At 43.4% G+C, this 16,870-nt stretch overlaps 1 protein-coding gene across 1 annotated transcript; it reads right to left on the bottom strand.

The window, feature by feature from the left end:
* Nucleotides 1-4,552: 4,552 nt before the first annotated feature.
* Nucleotides 4,553-16,870, bottom strand: LOC100920050 (zinc finger protein 883-like). The gene is made up of 6 exons (XM_031968200.1): nucleotides 16,484-16,870; nucleotides 14,807-14,856; nucleotides 12,371-12,451; nucleotides 10,799-10,925; nucleotides 9,706-9,801; nucleotides 4,553-6,944 (listed from the first exon to the last, which is right to left on the bottom strand). Exons 3-6 carry the CDS (start codon nucleotides 12,401-12,403, stop codon nucleotides 5,203-5,205), a joined length of 1,998 nt encoding a protein of 665 aa, XP_031824060.1. The 5' UTR covers nucleotides 12,404-12,451; nucleotides 14,807-14,856; nucleotides 16,484-16,870; the 3' UTR covers nucleotides 4,553-5,202.

Consider the following 16,870-nt stretch of genomic DNA (forward strand, 5'->3'; position numbering starts at 1 on the left):
CGTTCTGGAGAAGTTGGCAGTGCCCTCTCCGTGGGCCCGCCCCCTTCCCCCTCCTCTGCCTGACCAGCAAACCTCCAGCCCATCTGCCGTTTTCTGCGCCTTTCTCTGGGCACCCCCAGCCCACCGATTCCCTTTGACCTTTGCCGCTTCCGCCTTTCTGAGCTCCGCCGGCCTCCCTTGCCCGAAATGATCCAATGCAAGGTCTCTGAGTCCTGGGGTTTCCGATTCTTTTGGACATTTCCCCTCCCCCAGTACCGGACCCCTGCCTTAGCGGTGCTTTCAGCTGTCAATCACACGTCGTTGAAAAGCCTACTGTGTGCCTGGCACTGGGCGAGGCCCTGGGGGTCCAAAAAGAAGCAAAAGGCGCCCTGCCTTCCGGGAGCTTCTGCTCTAATGGGGGGGACGCCAGCACGGAGGTGTCCGGGGGTGAGGAGCATTAGAGGGGAGCTGCCGCATGGAGAGGGCTCCGAGCCCGCCTGGCTCAGACCAGCTTCAATGGGGAAATCCTGAACCCCGAGAAAAGCCCCTGCAGGCGTCGTGTGAGCTTGGGGTCCCTGTGCGGAGGGGAGGCAAGCAGAAGCCCCCGCAGTTGGGTGGGGCTGGAGCTGGGCTGCCCCGCCCTCTGGGAGTAGATAAGGGGGGAGGGGCTGCAGTCCTGGTGGGGGGAGGGCAGGGACGTCACCGTCTTGGGGCTCTCGTGGGGTGCGGGAACCGAGTGGTCAGCGGGCTTGAAGGAGAATCTGGGTGTGTGGAAGTTCCCTCCCCTGAGGGCAGTTTGGGGAAGGAGAGAAGGATGAGGACAGTGAGGCAGTGACCCAGTTATAGCTCAAGCTCCCCGGACTGTGATGGGCGCCTGAAGGTGACCGAGTGGCGGAGGAAGCGGAAGAACCTAGGCTGGACAACGGAGAGGAAGACTGGGGCCTTGGGGGAAACCGAGCTTCAGGGACCGCTGTGTGAAGGCTCTGTTGCCGGTGGGGGTGGGTGGGTAAGATGCATCCCCAAATGATCCTCTTTCTCGTGGATCATAAGCCCTTGATTTCCCCCCAGTTTGTGAGTTTGTGAAGGATTTCCCTTCCGTGTTTTGTGAGCCAGTTAAACTCATCCCTGGCCCGTTTTACCTCCAGGGCCTGCCCCTGTCCGAGGATCCGGAGTAACGAGTGAGACGGAGATGTCTGGGCCACTCCTGCTGCTTCGGTTCTCAGGTGGGGGCGGCCATCTGAGCCCCCAGGGAAGATCCCAGCTAACGGGACCTTGCTTTTGAGCTCCTGCTCCCTGGCTGGACTGGGAAATGAAGATGGTGGGTTCTTTCCTACACAAAAAGGACCCGCACCAGGAGACCGCCTGGGCCCTGAGATCGGAGCACCCCCATGTCCACAAGGAGGCGACCCTGGCCCTGCCTGGGGGATAGCGAGGGGCTCCTGCCTGTCCTGCAGGGACAGGGGAACTCAACCAGGACAGGACTGTGGAAGGCTTGGCCCTCATGAGTGGGGAGGGAGTGAGCCCCTCAGCGCCATGGGACCTCTCCAGCCCAGGATGAAACCATTGGGAGGGGCAAGATGGATTTTCAAGGCACAGTGGTCCGGCAGCGAGGTCTCTGCCAGCTTGTCTGCTCACCCATCACCACCTCGACACAGCTCAGAAAGGCTCCAGCGACCTTAGTCTAAAAGCGACTGTGTGGCCGCCTCTGGCAGCTCAGGACCAGGACTACAGTCATTGGAAGGGTGAGTGACCCAGGCACTGACCCATCCATGAGGACCCCCACAAGTGCGTTTAGAAAACCTGGTGTTAAACATTTTCCGTGTTTCACCATATCCAATTATGTTTTAGCCACACTGACTCCCCTGCGCCGGGGCCGCGGTTGGCAGGGCAGAGGCCTTTGGATGAGGAAGCGCCCGGTGGGGGCCGTTGCCCAGGATTGGCGACCTCTCCAGCTCCCCACGCTTTATCTTTCCCCCAGAGAGGAGGACCAGGTAGAGAATGGCCTCCATACCCCTCCCCGCAGCGTTTCGGGTGAGTCCATTTACGCTCCCATCTTTTCTCAATGTGCAGACGTATTTCTTTCCTTTCCCAGTCAAGGCAACTCAGTTCAGCCAAGCCCCTTCTAAGAGCCTTCACCGATTTCTGCCCATCAGAGCCTCTCCCCAGGCACGTGGGTTATAGCTCACCGGAGTAGGGGGGAAACCTTCAGCGTTTCTATTTCTTTAGCCCAAGATGACACTGAGACTTTTGGGATACCCTGGAGAGTTTAGTAGGCAAAAAAAAAAAAAAAAAAAAAAAAAAAAAAAGTATACAGTAGATTTGTAGCGATCCTTGAAAATGGGGATGGATTTATCAATGTTAGTGACTTTGAAGGAGCAAAAAAATTTTTTTTAAAAAGCAAATTTGGTCTCTGGCCAGCACACCAGGAGAACTAAAGAAGAGAAACAAAAGGAGTTGCAGTGACTGCTCATTTTACACTGAAATAGTGACCAAGTTAAAACAAGAGTCACTCATGCCAGGAGAGGAATAATATAAGCTCTTTCTCATGGCTCCATTTCCAAGGAGTAGTTCTCTGATAATTACTATTTGCACACTCTCTGAAGCAACCAGTCACAGAATCACAGATTCTGACAAAATCACAGAATTTCAAATTGGAAAACTCCTTCATGGTAATTTAGTCTAACCCACAATCAAAAAGAGTCCCTTGACCACCACTTTGTGAGCTTTCAATCTTCATTTTTTAATTTGTTTTGCTACTCATTCTTAAATATTTTCGATTTGAGGAACCTCACAGCCTCCTAAGACAACTCACTTCAAATCTAAATCACTTGAGAAGTTTTTTCTTGCATTGAATAGAAGGTGCCTTTTGAGAATTTCCATTCAGTGCCCCCTCCTTCTGCCTTTGAGGGTCAAGTAGAACAAGCTAGCCTCTCTTTCACCTGATAGTCCTCCAGATGCTTGATGACCATAATTCCCCCAAACTGACACTCATATGGCATGAAACCAAAGCCTTTCACCATCCTGTGCCTTTCTTCTTTGGAATAAATTTATTTTAATGTCATCCTTAAAGTATGCTGCCCAGAACCAAACCCAATAATCCAGATATTGCCTGACCACAATAGAATGATTCCTGATTCCTGGAAACCTTACCTCCCTTTACATACTCAAAGGCAGCACTGTATTACTTGTTAGATCACACAAATAACTCAGTGAACTTTCAATATAAAAAGATTCCCCAAAACCTATTTTTAAGAAGCTGATGATGCTTAAATTCAAAAAATTCACATTTTGCTTTTGTTCAGTAATTTTACTCCTAATACTTCATAATTCCATTTGGGGTTTTCTTGGCAAAGACAGTGAACTGGTCCACCATTTCCTTCTCCAGTTCATTTTACAGATGAGGAAACAAAGGCAAACAGGATTAAATGACTTGTCCAGGGGGCACATAGTTTGTGTCTGAAGATGGATTTGAACTCGGGGCTTCCCGACTCCAATAATTTTGATTTTAGGCTCCGGATCTTAAATGCTAATTATTCCAGTATGTTAGTTATCCCTCTAACATGTCATCTGCAAATTTGATAATCCTACTATGTATCCATCATCAATAAAAGCAGTTTCCTGAAGCATACTATGTGCCTTCTAATTTGACATACTCATTGACTATTATTTGGAGCTGACCATTTGACCCATTTTGGAACATTCTAATTTTATTATTTTCTAGCCCACAAGAATAGCTTTAAACTTGATCAAATGGCTTGATAAAGCTGGAGTAAACCATATCTACAGCACTACTCTGATTTTTCAGTTTATTACTCTATGATGAAAGAGGATGGGAAGCAAATAATACCAGTACAGGTTACTGATAACACTTTGCTTTTGTTACCTTTTTTCTGCCTTATTATATTCCTCTTTTCCCCAATTCTGATAGTATATGCTGAAAATATCAAAATTAACATTACTTCTTTCTTCTCTATTTCTACTGTATTAACTTCACAATGTGATCGATTTTGTTATATTTTATAACAGCATCTACATCTACCTCATTTGACTTGAGCTCAGAGATCTAGCCAAACTAGCTTAAATTTAGTTTAAAAGAAATTGTTCTCTCTTAATGCTAGTAACCCCCAGAATATACTTCACCAATGTTTATTTAGCCCCATAAAATCACCATCCTCCAAAGATATGCTATCTGTCCCTTTCTATTTTTGTGTAGTTAAAGGAGTTTCTTTCCCTTCTAGAGAGATGGAAATTCTATCGTGATCCTTTCACCAATAAGATACAAAGGGGTTCCATAAAACAATTAACATTCCTTAATTGTTAGAGAGGGAAATGGTTAGTCTTACCTGAATGTCATCCCATCTTTCTCAGTATAACCAATCATAATATTCTCATACCAATCCTACAACCTATTACCTTGTCTCTATGCCTCCCAAGACCCCTCTATTTTGTTGTTTGCTAATAAAGAGGACCCTCTCCTCCTCTGGGGACCATTGCCTTTGCTGAGGTTGCCAGTGTGACTTGCTTTGTTAACAGTTATACATATCACAGTTAATAAACTGATCTTGCTCAAGAGTCTGTAGCTCAGTCTACCTTTATTAAATTTATTCAAAATAATGCAACATTACACATCTCTACCCGACTCTGCAAAGAAGGGAAGTATATTTTCCAGTCCTCTGGGTCAAGCCTTATTCCATGGAAGTTCTTTTGTGTTTCTCTGGATTCTTCATGTTTATTTCTACAGGTGCAGTATTAGACCATTGCATTCATGCAACACAATTTGTTTAGTCTTTCCCCAATGAATAGGCATTTTTTTTTTTTTTTGCTGCTGTTCATCATATCCAACTCTTCAGGACCTCATTTGAGGTGTTCTTGGCAAAGACACCGCTGTGATTTGCCATTTCCTTCTCCAGTGAATCCATTTTTGCCAAGTTATCAGAGATTTAAGTGACCTGCCAGGATCATTCTGCTAGGAAATGTCTGAGACTGGATTTGAACTCAGGGCTTCCTGACTCCAGGACACCAAGTACTCCATCAACCAAGCCACCAGCTACCAGCTGCCTCTTAATGGGCATTATTTTGGCCTACTGTTCTAAATGAACGATTTATTAAAAAGGTTCATTCCAGGTGACTTCTCTGTTATTAAATAAGGTATCCATTCTTGCTAAAGCCTTCTCTAATTACAAAAGGTTTCACTCAAGGATACATTTTCTGATAGGTAATAAGTTATGCATGCTGGCTAAAGACATTTCCAAATTCATCACAGTCAAAGGATTTTTCTCCAGTGCGAATTCTTTGATGATAAATGAAGCGATTACTCTCACCAAAGGCTTTTTCATACACATTACATGCAAGGGGTTTCTCCCTAGTATGAGTTCTTTGATGTCTAATAAGATTTGCTTTCCGGCTAAAGTTTTTCCCACATTCATTACATCCGAAAGTTTTCTCTCCAGTGTGAATTCTTTGATGTCTAATGAGCTTTCCTTTCTCACTGAATGCCTTCCCACATTCATTACACATATATGATTTTACTCCGGTATGAGTTCTCTGATGTCTATTAAGGCATCCCCGCTCCCGGAAAGCTTTTCCACATTCACTACATGTGAAGGGTTTCAGTCCAGTGTGAGTTCTTTGATGTCTATTAAGGCATCCTCTCTCCTGGAAAGCTTTCCCACAGTCATTACATTCAAAGGGTTTCAGTCCAGTGTGAGTTCTCTGATGTCTATTAAGACATCCCTTTTCTTGGAAAGCTTTCCCACATTCCTTACATTCAAAAGGTTTCACTCCACTGTGGGTTCTCTGATGGCTAATAAGAGTTTCTAATTTACTGAAGGTTTTCCCACATTCATTACATTCAAAGGGTTTCACTCCACTATGGATCCTCTGATGTCTTTTAAGGCAGCCCTTCTCTCTGAAGGCTTTCCCACATTCATTACATTCAAAGGGTTTCACCCCAGTATGAGCTCTCTGATGTCTATTAAGGCTCCCCATCTGGATGAAGCCTTTCCCACATTCATGACATTCAAAGGGTTTCACTCCAGTATGATTTCTCTGATGATAAATGAGATGTGTCCTCCGACTAAAGGCTCTTCCACATTCATTGCATGCAAAGGGTTTCTCTCCAGTATGAGTTCTCTGATGGCTAATAAGGTTTCCCCGTTGGCTAAAGCCTTTTCCGCACACATCACATTCAAAAGGTTTGACTCCAGTATGAGTTCTCTGATGTCGAAGAAGATGTCCCCTCTTACTGAAAGTTTTCCAACATTCATTACATTCAAAGGGTTTCATGCCTGTATGAGTTTTCTGATGATAAATAAAGTATGCCTTTTGGCTGAAAGTTCTCCCACATTCATTACAATCAAAGAGTTTGTCTCTAGTATGAATCCTTTTAAGTTTGGCCATGCTGCCCCTAGGGTTGAAAGCTTTCCCATACTGATTACATCTATAATGCTTTTCCCCAATACATATTCTCTGAAGTTCATTAATATTTGACCTTTTGCAAACAGCTTTCCCACTTTCATTGTATGCAGGTAGCTTTTCTCCAGGTTGTTCTCTTTGAAATTTAATTAGATCTGAATGGTAATTAAAGAGCTTCTTGTGTGTGCTATACTTAGAAAGAGTCTTTCCCAAGGAAAAAGTATTACATGAAATTAGATCTGAAAAATTCCTGAAATTCTGTCCAAGTGTCTTGTATTTAGGAAGACTATTTTCCATACTGCCTCTCCACAGTGCAAGAAAGACTGACTCCAGACTAAAACTTCTTCCAACAGAAGTTGTTCTGGAAGTGACTGTTAATTGTTTGGAATTTCCACCCTGGTTGCCCATATGGTTCTCTATGTCACAGTTTCCAACTTGTCTCATTTTGGGATAACAGGGACTGTCATTTAGCTGACTTTTCTTTGCTGATGATCTCATGAAAATGTCCTGAATTACATTGGTTTCAAATATGGTCTGCCAATTAAGATAATCTTTAAAAAATGAAAAAAAAAAAAAGAAAAGGTCAGTGATCACTTTTGGCTGGATTGAAAATAACTTTCATTATACCTTTAACTTGTAGTTAATGTCTCTTATACAAAGAACAAGATCCTAATTTGAGTCATGGAAATATCTAAAGAGAACTGAAGGACAATTATAAAAGTGCTGACTTTTAATTTTATTCACATAATTTTTCTCACATTAAAATGTACCATCTAAGGCTAGATTTTATAGAGTATTTTATTATAGATTTTTTTCTATATGTACAATCATGGGATTAGAGGCACTGTTGTTTTTAATAGGATTAATTACATTAATTCATATCCTATTTAATTAATTCCTATTCCAAATTAAGTTGAGCCATTCTGATATAAATCCAATTTGGTTATAGTGAACAATTTTTTTCATATGTTGCTGTGGTATTTTTGCTAGGATTTCATCCAACATTTTGCATCAATATTCATTAGTAATCCATTAGGACTAAAACATGGATATGATTTTCTGGAATGTTATTTAACATAGTTCTACAAATGCTAAAGTTAAAACAAGAGAAATTAAAAACATAAAACACTGACAAAAATATTAAACATATTTCTATTAACTGATAAAATGGTTTCCTTAGAAAATCCCAGAAAATCAGCAAAGAAACTCATCAAGCCCATTAGAATATTTTTAAGGTATAGCATCAAATACAAAATATGGAGGAAAAAATATAAAAGGAAGTTCCTATCAAAATAAAGACAAAAAGAATAAAGTATTTGTGATAGTCAGTATGCCAAGGCACACTCCCAAGACATAAATACACTTATGAAATAAAGAACAACTTAAATATTAGAGGCATATGCATTGTTCAAAGTTGATGGGCTCAAATAATAAAAACTGACAATAATAATTATGTTACTTTACAGATTTGTTACTATACCAAGAAAACCAAGGTCATTCTTTATGGAGCTAGACAAAATAAGAATTTATTTGGAGGAATAAATATTGACATTCTCAAAAGAAATAATGGGAGGAGTGCAGGAATATATAAAAAAGCATTCTGTCTTTGATTTCTCTTTGATTTTAGTCTCTTTCTAGATGAATGCAGAGACACTGGCATGCTTTTGGTAGAAATGTGAATTGAACCGACCACAATTTTGAATTACGCTTGGAAAGCCTTTCAAATATTCATAGCCTACAAGAAAGCCAACGACAGGAGGAAAGAACGGGACAACCACCAGAATTTTAATCACAGCACTTTTTACAATAACAGCAGCCTACAAACAAACAGAAGAGCAGAAGTAATAGTAGCATCCAGATTTCAGAGGGGCATAGGAATAAGCAGAGCTCAGCCACTCAGCTTTAAGTACAAGTACAAATCCTCAATCTAATCACCAAGGCTAGAAGTATGAGTAAAGAGAAGAAAGTACCTAACACAATAAAGATATGCCATAGATTATCTAGAAGAGAATAACTCTACAAGTTAAAACAGAACTTTAAAGAAAAGCATGGCCTGGCCACAAAAGATGGAAGTAATTATACTTGGAAGAAATTTCTAAATAAAATATTTAGAAAGTAGAAAACAAAGGAACAGAACCCAGGTGAATGGAAGAGGAATAAGAACTCAATAACTAAATAAGATAATATGAAAAATAAGAACAAAGTCAAAACATTGAAAAAATAGAAATAAATGTAACTATTAAATATAAGGAAGGAAAACAGATTGAGGAAAGAAAATTTAAGACTCATTAGATTCCCTAAAAACATGGGCACCATATTTCACTGAATCATAGAGGGAAACTATCTAGATATATTACAACTAATGGACAAAGATAAATAGAAAGCATCTACCAGTAACCTCCCGGGGGAAAAAAAATCAAATCAGGAGAATAGAGAATTTCTTTATTAAAAAAAAAAAAAAAAAGGATGTTACTGTCAAAATCTATAATATCCATATCAAAAAATAAACAAACAAACAAAAAACCCCACAAGCATGCAGAGAGAGTTGAAATGCCAAGGAACCACAGTCAAGATCACACCAGACTATGCTAAAACTACTACAAAAGAGAGGAAATCTTAGTATATACTCTTCCTAAAGGAATAAAAAAATTAAGCTTATAACAGAGAGTAACTTACCCTGTAAAACTGAGTATTCTATATTATGCAAAATAGACACTTGAGGCAGACAGATCCATTAAGAAGCTATTGCAAGAGTCTAAGGCAAAAGGTAATGAGGGTTTTGGGTGGTGGTCATGTGAATGAAATGAGTAAAGGAGGCAGGACAGGACATAAGGTGAACTGAAGAGACAAAATGGAGAAACAATGAAAAGACATAGCAAGAAGTACCAGATCTCAAACTACACCACAAACTGTGCTCATCAACACACTCTGATACCAGTAAACAAACAAACAAGCAAATAAATAGCAAAGTTAACCAGCAGAACAGATTAGGAACAAAAGATGTAAAAATAACTGAACAGAATAGTAATCTAGTGACAATGCCTTCAGGTAGTACAGAAGGAACTGCATCAATTCAAGGAACTGCTGGAAAATCAGAAAGCAGTCAGGGTACTGCTCAGGCCAACATTTCCCAGCATATACCACAACAAATTGTAGAGAGATAAATGCTGAAATAAACACATTAGGTAATTGGGGAAAAGATACACAATATGGATGGGGAAGAATTCTTAGGCAAACAAGGAATAGCAAAGATCACAGGAGAAAAAATTGGCAATTTTGATTCTGAAGCTTGAAAAAGTTTCACTCACTCACCATAACAAGGGTCAGGGGGGCCTCCTCCCTCAGGCTGCCATGGCGCCTCCCCTCTCTCCAACAGAGAGATCACATCCACTTTCGAAACAGGAAGCCCTACATGTAGGCATAGAAATGATAAAGTGCTAGAAACAGAAAACATGCAAAGAACAAACTGTCTACATGGTAAAGCTAAGAAACAACTTCTGGAGTACATTTTGTTTTGTATTCCATTCTGGGCATAACACGTCCGTTTGTTCTCTCACTTCCATAGATACAGACTAGTATCATAGTATCATAGATACAGACTAGTATCTATCAGATTTTTAATCAGGCCTCAATGAATCTTACAGGGTTTGTTGTAGTTGTTTTTTAAGATTGTGATAACTGCATTTCAACAGAACTAGTTTCCTTTATAATGCTACCTTATGAATTTAAAAGCACTACTCTAGATCAAAGGCACCAAACTCAGAAACAGGAGCCACCAAAGCATACCTAAGGCTGCCTTTGGATGACATCTTGATTTAGAAAGCAACATGTTAATATTTTTCTTTTTTTATTGATATGTCAACACATCACAATCAGATCAGAACCACATTTGCATCTGGTCTGGGTCACACTTAGTGCTGCGGACTGTGTGTTTAACATCTCTGGCTGTGCGCTCTCTCCCAGCTCAGCTCACTCCTCCCCAGGAGCCTCCACTCTGGGCCCATTACTCTCCCTCCCTCTGTTTCCCAGTCCTGTTTCCTGACTTCCAGTTCCCTTTGATGTGCTGGGTGCTGTCTTCCTGTTAGAATGGAGGCTCTTTGAGAGTAAGGACGGCTTCTTTCCTTGGATTTTGTACCAGCAAACACTCTCCCAGAGATACAAAGCTACTCCAAGACATGGTGTCTGCTTGACTCATGGGGCAGGATAGAATCCATGTAACCCAGAGTTCCAAGTGCTCCAATGATTCCGGGAAGAGGGAAGACTTCCTGGAAGAAGCAGCCTCCTAACCACTCAGGGACATTAAGATGGGCCAGACAGAGACTAAAGGGCTGAGGGGTTCAAGAGGCTCAGGGATTTCCACTGGGACAAATTCTCTCAGCCTGAGTCAAGGGAAAGCTGTGCTCACCAACAGAGACCAGGTTCTGGAAGTTCTCCAGCATCACGTCCCTGTGCAGGGCCCTCTGGGCCGGCTCCAGGTGCCTCCACTCCTCCTGGGTGAAGTCCACAGCCACATCCCGGAAGGTCACCAAAGCCTGAATCAGACACAGTCCTGTTTAACCAGGGAGCACGCCTCCAAAACATGTGTTTCCCTTAATATAGCAACATGCACAATGACTACAGCAATGTAAAAAAAGTAATAAAAACCATAAAACGACAGAAAATGAAGGTTGTAAACTTAAAAGGAAAGTGAAATGTTGCAAATAATGTCAGAATTTTTCAATGCATTAATCACTTTTGCTCATTTTTCCTACTTTTTGTAATATTCTTCTCTAAAATTTAATGTTCTCTGGGAGCAGGTTTCTTGGGGTGTTTCTGGAGGCAGCCTTCCTTTCAGTTAAGTGTAATCACCCCAAATGCAGCCAGGAGTTAAAGTCCAAATCCTTTATTATCTCCCTCCAAGTCTTTTCTCCTTCCTTGGGCCTGGTTAGCTTTCTTAGAGGCCTATCTCTCTCCTTGGTTCCGAGAGCTCCTGTCCATAGTCCTTTGCCTCTGCCAGCTTCTGCCTCTAGCTTCCTCCAAATGAGCTTCTAGTGGGCTTCTGCTCATTGGCCCTGAGAGCTCCTCCTTATCTATGCTCTCTTAAAGGTGTGAATCTTGTGGAATTATAGTAAGTACTAAGTGCATATAAATTAGAGAATCATTATTTCATCAATTCTACTGACTTAGTACCTTGTAAGAATCCTAACAACTTTTTATCTTTGTTTATTCTTTAAAAAATTCTTTGTTTATTCTTTAAAAAATTCTTTATTATACAATATGGCTTTCTTGGGGGAGGGTGTAATGTCCTGACTAGCTCTCTGGAGGACCTCGGGATTAGCCCGAGTCCTAGGTCTTAGTGGAAAAGTGAAGGAGGTAGGAGAGCCATGAGGCTGGTCAAAGATGGAGTCTGGAATCTGGCAAAACGGTCTTCTCTTGTATCTGTGGCTGAGAGATCATTCCCAGTTGTCCCAGCCCTTAATTACTTCAGTATGATTACATCACTACCACACTGAGCAATTAAGTACACCTTTTCAGAGTTATCCTTCAGAGAGAAGGAAGGGATACAGGAAGAAATCTAGATTATGTAAAACAAAAAATACTGATAAAAATTTCTTTCAAAAAACAGTTGGAAGGGAAATTTGAAATCTAGTCCAAATTCTCAGACCATAGTCACCAGCTAAAAACTTTTTACCATTAATTAACTTGTTATAACAAACACACACACACACACACACACACACACACACACAAATCTTCTTACCAACTATATACATTCATTCTAAAATCTATTGATATTATGAAGGCATTTCAACTCTGATGATCTGCAAACTTTATACCATCACTAAGAATAGGCAGAGCATTCCCTGGAGAATAATTGATTCTCAGAATATAGAAGGGAAGGGGATAAATTTAAACTAATGAAAAGAAGGGAAAGAATCTATACACTAAGGAACATTATGGTATGAAATGATGGGGGAAAGAGTAAACTTGAACTCACGGGAACCTGAGCTGAGCAGAAGACAGAAGCCATTCTCTCCTCCTCCTCCTCTTCCTCTTCCCTGTCTCTCTAGAAGATGAACTGAAAGGAGGAGAAAGTGGTCAGGGGTAGGGACAATGTCCAAGAGCTTCCCAGAGGGCCTCACCCCCAAGCCCTGCAGCTCTGCCTACCCTTCCCTAGACTCAACAAGACACCCCTTCCCACAACTTTCCCAGTTCTTCGCCCTGAGCTGCCATCAGCTACAGTGCTGAAAGTTCATTCTTCCCTCCTCAGTGACCTTGATCCTTCCACTCTACACTGGCAAGGGGAGAAGCTTAATGATTACAATGAGCCAGACGTTCTGGGGATACGGAGCCAGCCAATGGCACCCACTGGGCAATACAGAGGAGAGGCAGAGACCCTGAAGTTGGGGTTAGGCGCCATATGCATTCCTTCCCTCCTAGAACAATTCCTCAGAAATGGTTCTAACCCACTTGTTTCTCTGTCTCCCACTCACACCTCAGTGATTCTCACTTCTGTCCAGAACTACGAGACACAAGTCCTCCATGTCAGCTCTACTTGGTTTTCTCCCTGCTCTGACTTCACTCCAGCCCTGTCTGCCCAGCCAGGTTGTTACTGCTGGACCTCCAGCAGTGCCAGGATCAGCTCCTCCCCCTCAGGTGCTGCCCTGAAGCTCGGGGGGAGGAGTCTTCTTCTGAGTTGTGGTCTTTTTTGGGGGATATCCCCCTACCACTTCTACATCCCAGTAAAGGTGGGGCCTGGAGGCCTAAAGGCAAGATCTCATTCATTAGAATTCTCATCCTGGGTTCAGATGCCCATTCCCAAGTGAATACTGTACTTTTTAGTCCCTTGAGGTTAGTCCCATGAGGTTAGTCCCATGAGGATCATTAGGAAGTACTCATGCTGAATTACATGAACTAATGCTAAGTGAAATGAGCAGAACCAAGAGATCATTATACACTTCAACAATGATACTGTATGAAGATGTAATCTGATGGAAGTGGATTTCTTTGAAAAAGAGACCTAATTCAGTTTCAATTGATCAATGATGGACAGAAGCAGCTACACCCAAAGAAAAAAACACTGGGAAATGAATGTAAACTGTTTGCATTTTTGTTTTTCTTCCCGGGTTATTTTTAACTTCTGAATCCAATTCTCCCTGTGCAACAAGAAAACTGTTTGGATCTACACACATATATTGTATCTGGGATATACTGTAATTTATTTAACATGTATAGGACTGCTTGCCATCTAGGGAAGGGGGTGGAGGGTGGGAGGGAAAAATCAGAACAGAAGTGAGTGCAAGGGATAATGTTGTAAAAAAATTACCCTGGCATGGATTCTGTCAATAAAAAGTTACTATAATAAAAAAAAAAAAGAAAAAAAAAAGAGTAGTTCCAAATTTGAATCCCAAATTAGATATGAATCTGATTCTGACATGTGAGTTCATGGACCGTACCTTCAATAAAGAAAAAAAAAAGTTAAAAAAAAAAAAGTACTCATGCTAAAGAAATGATGGAGACAGTAGGAGGAGCTGAGAAACTAATGAAAAGAACCAAGGGTAACTCAGGAATCATCCTAAACAGAAACATTAATTCAAGAATACAAGACAATCCAGTGTTTGGGACCACAACAAAGGAAGAGTATCTACCTGATGCTAAGATTTCACACATTAACAGGCCCTCCAGATTGCTAGGCAACCTTTGCATCTCCTAAATTAAATCATTATTATCCCTGATTTCCACAGATCTTCCAAACCTTCTCATCCTCCTCAGTTCTTCTATGATCTCGCCTCCCAACCCTCTCACCAGAGAATTTTGACTTCTATTTTAATAACAAACCTGAGGCCCTTTGCTGCAATCTTACTTTCCCCTCCTCCCCATGTCTCATTATCCAGATGCCTCCTAACACCATCTTCTCCTTCAGCTTTGTCTCACCCCTTTCTCCTTATCAAGGACAATCCTTTTATATGCACAAGTAATCCCCCATAACTTTCCATCCTTCTTTTCCAGCAGATTGCTCCTTCAATCATCCCCACTCTCCCTCACCTTCAATCCTCCCCCATCTACTAGCTGCTTCCCTACTGCCTACAAACATGTTCCTGTGCCCCATCCTCCAAAAACTCATCTGACCCATCAATCCCTGCCCTTCCTTTTGTGGCTAAACACTTTGAAAAGAGCATCTATAATAGGGGCCCCCACCTTTGCTCTCCCTGTCTTAATTCCCTACATACAGTCTGGCTTCCACCCTCACCATTCCATGGAGGCTTTTCTCTCAAGTTTTCTATGATCTCTTAATTGCGAGGTCTAGTGACCTTTTCTCAAGCTTCATCCTTATTGACCTCTCTGCAACCTCTGACACCATCCATCAGTCCCTTCTCTAGGATCTTCTCTTCTGAGTTCTGGGGAGACCATGCTTTCCCCAAACTGTACCTACCTTTTTGGCCACTCCTCTGCCCTTTTACTGGATTTTCACTCATGCCACATCTGCAAGACTCAATGAGACATTAGACTTATATATTTAACAAACATCTTAATCTTGACATGTACAAGACACATATATTGACTATGTAAAAGATGCTATTCTCTGCCTTATTCTCTTACTTAGCCTTAATTACTGAATGGGTGCATCCTCAGTCAAACTGAGACCTGTAGAAGACCCCAGCTTAAAAAGGCCAAAGTTTCCTGTTGCTTCCTGGGCCATCTCCAGGTATCCTGCTCTATATCCGGCCACTGGCCCCAACTGGTTCTGGAAGAGAAAGTGAGGCTGCGCCTTTACAATGTCCTCCCCTCATTTCACTCCGATTTACTTGTTTGTCATGACTGACTCCCTGATGTTCTTACTTTTGAGAACTGGGCAAATCTGAACTTCTCTTTCCCTCCAAACTCTGCCCTGTTCTATACATCTCTCTTGCTGTAGAGGACACCACCACCCTCTCAGGCACTCCCGGACTTTTCCTTTCCTTTCCTGAAACTTTTCCTTTTCTCTTCTGACACTGACACTCCCAGAGGTTGTCACAGCCAGATATGAAGTCTCATGGCTACATTTTCAGTATTCACATTTTCACTTCAGAAACCAGCAAAGACAACAAATCAGGGCTTGATTTATGGTTTTATTGATTCTCTGACCTTAAGAAAGATGTCAACACCACAGATTAAACTTGGCAATAAATCCTGCAGCCACTTGTCAAATAGCTACCAGCAAATACGAATGTGATGGAAAGCTATTGTGCTGGAGGAAACGAAGGATGGCTTCAGAAAAACCTGGGAAGATTCCTAAGAACTGATGCAATGGCCATGAGCAGAACCAGACTGTTCAAACTAACAACACTCGGAGACAATTCCAAAGGCCTCAGGACCACAAACGCGATCCACCTCCAGAGCACTCATGGACCCGGATGTAGATGAGACTTTTTTTTCCTTCTTTTTCATTTTATTCCCCCGCATGACTTCATTACGTATAGTGGGCATTGCGTTTCAGAGCACTTCCGCGGATGAAGGGAGAGAACCACGGGCACACCCCCAGCCGGAAGATCCCAGCCTCCGCGTGGCCGGCGGCAATGGTAGCCAGGAGGGCCCGGACCGTGACAAAGCCGAGGCCGGCCTGCCTCAAGCCTCTCCTCCCGCCGGCCCTCTCCTGCCTCCCCATGGTCTCCCCGTCCAATATAACTTCTAAGCGGGTCCCAAGCGCCACCCTGTTCCGGGGCCCCCAGTTCTGCGCCCGCCCGTCCGCCAGCCCCGGGCCGGGCCCTGCCCCGGGACACACTGACAGGGGTTTGCGGGTGGTTTCCTTCCCCAGAGCGGAAGCTCGCTGCGGGCAGGGCCTGCTTTAGCGTTTCTAGGTACTCCGGCGCAGGGCCCAAAGCCAGGCACCCAGACAGCGCTTAAAGACTGCTGAATGAAGGAGGGACGGATTTGGGAGCGCTCCAGGCCATTCCCGCGCTCACAGCCCCACTGGAACGCCCTCACGCTCCGTTACGGACACACCTCCAGCAACCACCCTTTCCAGGCCGCGCCTGCGCACTACGCCCTTCCCTGCACTCGGTCCAGTTAGGGCGGGGAGGGAATTGAGGGGGCGGCCGGCCCCAGACGCCGCGCCTGCGCACTCACTCACCCCGAGAGCTCAGGGGCGGGGAGACGCCGCCGCCGAGGAGGGTGGCGCAACCAGGGAGCGGGTTTTGGCGGACGCCTGCCAACGCTTCCAGTCAGCGCTGTGGGCTCAAAGCCGAGGACACGCAGGAGGCAGGCACGAGTGTCGGAAGTCGGGCCTCCCAAGATGACTCCCACGACACAGCGCCCATTGCGGCCGTTCTCATTGAATGGCTCGGGGGCACGAGACCCCCGGAGTCTCCCGAAGTATTCTGGGAAGTGGAGTCCAGGAACCGCCACGGCCCGCCTCGGCCACACCGCTCGAGCTCCGTCGGAACTACATGTCCCAGATGGCCTTGTGGTCCCCTTTCTTTGCCGGAGCGGCTGCTTGTGCGCCTGCGCTCCAGACCGA

This window comes from Sarcophilus harrisii, chromosome 4 (genome assembly GCF_902635505.1).
Source record: "Sarcophilus harrisii chromosome 4, mSarHar1.11, whole genome shotgun sequence".
NCBI lineage: Eukaryota > Metazoa > Chordata > Mammalia > Dasyuromorphia > Dasyuridae > Sarcophilus > Sarcophilus harrisii.